The 7,500-nt window shown below is 36.2% G+C and overlaps 1 protein-coding gene across 3 annotated transcripts in view; it reads right to left on the reverse strand.

Moving 5' to 3' along the window:
* The window catches only part of LOC106870405 (cadherin EGF LAG seven-pass G-type receptor 1), a 538,322-nt gene that overhangs the window by 177,455 nt on the left and 353,367 nt on the right, over positions 1–7,500 (reverse strand). For all 3 annotated transcript variants that reach the window (XM_052966877.2, XM_052966875.2, XM_089350213.1), the window contains exon 15: positions 233–302. In XM_052966877.2, the coding sequence (XP_052822837.1) occupies positions 233–302 (70 nt within the window). The remainder of the gene's footprint in view (positions 1–232; positions 303–7,500) is intronic.

The following is a 7,500-nucleotide window of genomic DNA, read 5'->3' on the forward strand; positions in this document are numbered from 1 at the left end:
CACACACACACATACACACATCTCCAAAAGATACACTAACATTAGCAAGTCTTAGGTATCACGTTGAAATTAAATATCTTGTGATACATTCACCGCACTATTAACTGTGACACATTTCGTATCCTAGAGATAAAATGAAGTTTATCTCAAGTTAGATGCTACAAACAACATTGTAGGTGGCTACAAGTTAGGTGCTTCAAACAAATTGTATAAAGTAAATAACTGTACTCACCTTTTAAAAAAATGATTTGGTAAAACGCGGGAAAACGACGGATACAGAAATGTGGCCACACCAACGAAAACTGTAAAGAAATCAATAGTGTCAATAATAATAATAATAATAATAATAATAATAATAATAATGATAATAAAAAAAAATAATATGCCAACACTATGGAATAACAACAGAAAAAAGATAGTATAGGCACACACCAGAAAAGGTCACAGAAAACGAGAAAGCAACAATACTATGGGATATGCTAATACACACAGATGGAGAAATTAAGGCCAATAGGCCAGATATAGTTGTCAGAGATCACGAAGAAAAAAAAATGCTTTCTAATTGATGTATTAATACTAGCAGATGACAACGTTTCCCTAAAAGAAATAGAGAAACTTTCAAAATACAAAGACCTGGAAATAGAGGTAACTCGAATGTGGAATCTAAAAACAGAAACAATTCTTATCATAGTAGGCGCCTTAGGTATGATAAAAAATATTCAGACAAATACACCAGGACTTACAGGTATATATAACATACAGAAAATTGCACTACTAGGCACTGCATACATCCTACGCAAAATACTTTCAATACAGTAACCATAAGAGCATCACAGCAAACCACAGCACATACCCAAGGCGCACAGAGCTGCGCTCGGTAGTGAAGTGAAAGCACGTTATAAAAATAAAACTACTGAATAATAATAATAATAATAATAATAATAATAATAATAATAATAATAATAATAATAATAATAATAATAATAATAATAATAATAATAATAATTGCCCTGATGCAGTACGAGATAGTGGCTCTCATGGGTTTCTGATCTTAACTGATTGGAAGTGTTGTTATGTACAGTGTTTTGTCTTGGTATAAAAGATGGGCTACAGCAAATATTCTGCTCAATACCACAGATTTGCTTGTCAGTTGTTTGACGTTAACCAGTTGAGCATGTCCCTTAGTGGCTGACGATATGTACGTTTCTGATCGCGAGCAGAAGTAGTGGGAAGGGGGCATCATAGCCATGTGTTGAGAGGAATTCTTTGGAGTTTGAATAATTCTCCTCTGGAAAGAGGAGAATTCAACATCCTTAAACAAGTCTTGTTCAGGGATCTTTTGATCGGGATGGGCTACTCCACATGAAGAGGTCGACTTTGCCTTTCATCTTTTCGGGTTCGATAAATTAAGTACCAATTGCGTACAGTCGTTGATGTAATCGACTGGTCCCCTCCCACAAATTTCGGGGCTTGTGCCTAGAGTAGAAAAATGATATTTCTAGTCTCACAAGACTTTTAAACATGTCGCTTGTCTTCTCAGGGACATCATTTCCCTGTTCACCTCCCTGTTAGTCAGAAGTCCTTTTATTTTTATAGCCCCTTTTCTTAAACTGCTGCCCTCAAGGACTCACTGCCATCGACAGGATTCCCTCTGTTCTATGATATTTAGCCCTTTAATATATTTGTCAATCGATATGTTTTGAATTTATACGCCCCTTCTTTTTCTCCTCTGTAAGCACTTATAGTCTTGAAAGGCCTCAAGTCTTATTTGCAATAAAATTGCAGAAAATTGTGAAAATCTTCAATATTAGAGATGACACCTGTTGATGACGTCACTTAATTACGTCATTATTTGCTGTTTCTATGCGAAACTCTCTCTTTACCTGTTTATGACTGAACAGTTCCGATAAATGCTTCGCTTAATGCAGAACCGTATTTGTCATTTCGAGAGTAATTTCAATTGTCTACAGAAGCAAAGTGTCGGAAGAGTGTGATGCTGTCAACCACGTTTTAATGTACTCAACAACTGTCGCAAGTTATTGATTTGATCTGTTTGACCAAAGTACAGCAGTATATCGATCATCTACACATAGCAGCTGATTCGATTTCAATTAGTTGGTTTCGATCTGCTTCCACAGATATAAAACCGGTGCGTATTTAACGTGGAATTGGAATCAGTTTCCAATTGCTTTAGCCTCGTTTGATCGTCTGAGTTTACGCCCTTGTCTGTTTTGAGGGAAATCTCGATCCAATGTTTACATCTCAGTTTATGTAGAATTTTAATTAATTAAGGTGTTGCTGCCGGTCAAATTCTGTGTAAAGGCTTACATGATTAAATATGTATGATATGGTTAAGTGACTATAGCATCGGGTCTATAGAATATACATGGAGATGACAGAAATATTGCTACAAAGACTTATTGACTGAGTGCTGTCTGGAAGTATTTGAGGAATATAAATTTGGAATCTCTTTTAAAAACATACAGAACTAGATTGTTTAATATGTGTTGTACGTAAGAAGAAGTTAACACCAGATCGCGCTCTGAAATCACGGACTAAACCTAATTGAATTTCACAGGCAAAATTATTTTACGCTGCGTTCGCTCCAATTGGTTAACAAGGGTTAAACTTACATGTGTCACACTTCAAGATTAGATGTTACGGATTAAAACGAGACGATACCAATCAAAACTCGAAGGAAATTGGCTGCGATGCAATCGTCTGAGCTCTCATCCTTTTCAACCAGTGTATGTATGTATATATGTATGTATGCATGCATATATAAACGTATATATATATTTTATGTATATGTATTTGCATATATAGATACATATTTGTGTGCGCATGTGTGCGTGCACGTGTGTGTGTATATATTTGTATGTGTGTGTATGTGTGTGTATGTGTGTGTGTATGTGTGAGTGTGTATGTATGTGTATGTATGTGTGTGAATGTGTGTGTTCAATCGGCAGAGAATTTGCGTAAATAATTCTGAGAGTATAATTTCTGTGGGATGTGTACGCGATAGGAGTCATTGTCTCACATGTGGTACCCATTAGGGTCTGTGATGCTAGCATTAATGAAAGGTTTCACTGTATTTTGCTATGTGCCCTCATTCAAATTGGTGCCTATTTTTCTAAGTCTATTGCACTCTACAGAAAATTCTGACTCAAACAAACGAATTTTTCGAAGAGTCTATTCATTATACAAATCTTACCATATTCAATAAGAACTATCTGAACTACTTTTCGCGGAATATTTATAGCTCACGCTGCGGTTTATTTCTAGAGTCGACCTTGACATCATTATGCTTTGGGCAAATGCCAGCATCATTAGTCAGTAGGATGCTAAGTGCGAATGTCAGAATATATGACTGCGAAGAAATTGGTGCTTCCCTTTCATCACCATCCATTAGATATATGATCAAGATTACATATTAGTGTTGCACATGGTCTCTATAGAAATCAAAAATCCATTATGGTATCGTAAAGAGAGAAACCAAGAAGAAATGCAATTATTCTCTTTCTTTGTAAGTTGTGTGATTCAATATTTCATGACGAAAGAAACCCCGCTATGAGGAGTTTCAAAAATAAAAGCATAATCTGTAACGTGGCGTAAATGTAATTTGAAATTTGCTGACTCAGCGCATGTTGATAGAAAATCTATCAATAAAATAGACAAATAGATAAAACCTCGCTTTAGTTAAACAAAATGAGGACCATAAAATATAAACGTTTTGTAAAAGTAATTGTATGTTAATGCCTCAAATGTACTAATGTGTATCTCGAAGTCAACTTTTGCGGAAACGACAGAATAGATCGTTCACCATTAGGCTATTGTTATCACTATGATAAAATGATGAGATGATGAGGTGATGAGATATTGAACATTAATTTCGTTTAAAAGGATCAGAACCGATATCTTTTAACTATTGAAACCTTGCTTCCATAAAATTCCTACAATAACGTTCTTTGTTTATTTTTTTATCTTTCCGTTTGTGAATAGAGGAAGATAAGGGTCATGTTGAAGAGGAAATCCTTTTCAGAGTTTCAAAGACTGAATAGTTTTAATTAGTTTTAATAAGTTTAATGAAATCAAAGTTTAAAATGAATTTAATTTAAGACATTAGACTAAGTGACGTAGAAGATGACTACAATGTTTAGTGTCTGTGAGAATGGAGTGAAGAATGAATGTTATTATTGAAAGAACAGCACGCAAAATAGAGACATAGTGCTTCACATCTTCGGTTAGCAATATGAAATAAAGGTTAATTGTTTAGAACAGTGGTTCTCAGCCGGGGTCTGCATGGCCCTTGGGGATCCACATCAGATTATTTTGTTAAAATTGATGTACAATGAATTAGTGATAGTTCAGTACACAAAATATTTCAACAATTTTTTTTTATTATTATACAGTTGTGGCTGTGTGGCAAGAAGCTTGCTTTTAAACCACACGGTTCAAGGCTGAGTCCTACTGCGTGGCATATTGGGCAAGTGTCTTCTACTATAACTTCGGGCCAACCAAATCCTTGTGAGTGGATTTGGTCGACGGAAACTGAAAGAAGCCACTCGTATATACATATATATAAATATATATATATATGTGTGTGTGTGTGTGTGTGTGTGTGTGTGTGTGTGTGTGTGTGTGTGTGTATGTATGTATGTATTAGTGTGTCTGTTTGTCCCCTCACCATCATTTGACAACTGATGGTGTGTTTATGTCCCTGTATCTAGCGGTTTGGCAATAGCGGCCGATAGAATAAATACTAGGCTTACAAAGAATAAGTCTGGGGTCGATTTGTTCGATTAGAGGCGGTGCTCTAGCATGGCCGCAGTCAAATGACTGAAACAAGTAAAAGCATAAAAAATAAAGAATCTACTTATAAAAGCATAATAGGAGTTTTTAAAACATCGAATGGCTATGGAGGTCCAGCGGAGTAAAATACGAATGAAAGGGGAGATAGAGAAAAAAATGGTTGAAAATCTCTCCTGTAGTTGAATGGTTAATTACTGATGAAAACGACTGTAATAAATGTTTTCTTGTCAGTAGGAATGCTGTTGTTGGCACTCCGTCGGTTACGACGACGAGGGTTCCAGTTGATGCGATCAACGGAACATGCTGCTCGTCAAATTAACGTGCAAGTGGCTGAGCACTCCACAGATACGTGTACCCTTAACATAGTTCTCAGGGAGATCCAGCGTGATACAGAGTGTGACAAGGCTGGCCCTTTGAAATACAGGTACAACAGAAAGAGGAAGAAAGAGTGAGAGAAATTTGTGATGAAAGAGTACAGCAGCGTTTGCTACCATCCCCTGCCGGAGCCTTGTGGAGTTTTAGATGTTAGAAATCCTGGAAGAAATGGACACAGAAAAGAAAGGCAGCTCACGACGTAGAGTAGTGTGCAGCCTCGAAATGATGTGGACTCGTGTTATATTGGAGAAAGAAAGAAGACGAACAGATAGGGTTAATGGGTGTTGAATAGGTCGTAGAACTAAAGAAGAGAAGTGTATTATCGAGTCGGAAAAGAAGGAGTATTTACAGAAAGGGCAAGATCTAAAAAGGGGAAAATATAAAAAGGTGGAAAAGAGGAAATGAAACTTCGAAAGAAGATATTCGATGACAAGTACAGCTGCCTATGTTTGAAGAAAGTGCTTTAGAAGAAAGAAACTAAAGGAATGATCTTGGCAGCTCAACCCGAAGGCCCGAAGGATAAATTAGATCAAAAGCTTTATAGATCAAGAAGTCTGTTATCCAAAATGCAGAGTGTGGGATGATTGAGATGAGATCATGGTTGATGTTGAATCGGAATATAATTCCGATACAATGTTAGCAGAGAATGAATGCAGAAAGAGAAGAAGGCATGATAAGATCACTGCAATAATACCTGCTGTTTTTGCCGCTACAACAACAACAGCAACTACTACTACTACTACTACTACTACTGATATTATTATTATTAGTAATAATAATAATAATAATAATAATAATGGTTTCAAATTTTGCCACAAGAGCAGTAATTTTGTGGAAGGAGATGAGTCGATTATATCGACCCCAGTGTTCAACTGGTACTTACTTTATCGACCCCGAAAGGATAAAAGGCAAAGTCGACTTCGGCAGAATTTGAACTCAGAAGGTAAAGACAGACGAAATACTGCTAAGCATTTCGCCCGGCGTTCTAACGTTTCTGCCAGCTAATAAGGAACGTCTTGATGCAGTGCCAGGTAATGTTATCAAAAAGATGAACTACAGCAAATATTATTTATGCTTAATACTACAGATTTACCTGCCAGTTGCTTGACCTTAACCAGTTGGGCATGCCCCTTAATATTTATTATTATTATCATTATTGTTAATAGTAATAATAATATGAGTAGTAATAGTAGTAGTAGTAGTGCAGTGAATTCTTAGATATGTTGTACTTTCGAATACAAGATGATTGCCGTTGAAGAGGGTCAGGCTGTAACGCTTGAGCCCTGTGTGCCACAGTGGCATATTCACTGATATCATTGACTCAGTATCTTAGAATAATTAACTTTACCTCTTTAACCTTTACTTGTTCTAGTCATTAGACTGTGGCCATGCTGGGGCAACGCCTTTAAGAATCTTTAACCGAATGAATCTACTCTACTACTTTATTTTTTAAAACCTGGTACTTATTCTATCTGTTCTTTTTGCCGACTACTAACTTACGGGGACTTACACAACCGACACCGGTTGTCAAGGTGTGTCACGAAGACACACACATATAAATATATGTATTTGTGTGTATATATGACAGGTTACATTCAGTCTATCAAATCCTCTGACAAGGCTTTGGTCGGTCCGATGCTATAGTGGAAGAAACTTACTCGAGAAGCCACTCAGTGGGCTTGAACCCGGAACCATTTGGTTGGGAAGCAAGCTTCTTACCACACATCCATACCTGCACCTATTTATTTCTCTGTCTCAATTAATTGATGAAAACTAACTTCATTCTTCTTCTTTTTAAATCAAGAAGAACCTAGCTAGGAAGAAGGCTCTCGTTATGACTGATACCCGAAATTTACGTCTCGTTTAGGTACAACAGATTGGAGAAGATTAAAATAAAAACCCCAACGAGTACCTGGTTTGATATAATACACTAATCACCTGCCTTGCCCCAAATTTTAAGCCTTGTGCCAAAATAATGAATTACTTAAAGTAGTCGTAGCAGTAGTACTAGTAGCAACAGTAGCAGCTATATAAACAAGTATATAAGTATTAAACTGACTTTACTGGGCATTTGTTCAATAAAACTTCAATTGATTTTGTTATCATTAAAACGCCATCATCACATCTTGTGTAACTATAGCAGTGTTTTGTGATGTGCGTCTATGGATAATTATTTTAATAAACACTATGTTTCCCCTTTCATCTTATTCAGTGAATTTAAACCGAAACTAAAATGAATGTAGAATGAAGTGTATGTTTTTCTATTTATAAATCTTTTGTAAATGAAATTTCGATTTTTTCCCTTCACAGAAA

Source organism: Octopus bimaculoides, chromosome 4 (genome assembly GCF_046866305.1).
Source record: "Octopus bimaculoides isolate indiv1 chromosome 4, ASM4686630v1, whole genome shotgun sequence".
Classification (NCBI taxonomy): Eukaryota; Metazoa; Mollusca; class Cephalopoda; order Octopoda; family Octopodidae; genus Octopus; species Octopus bimaculoides.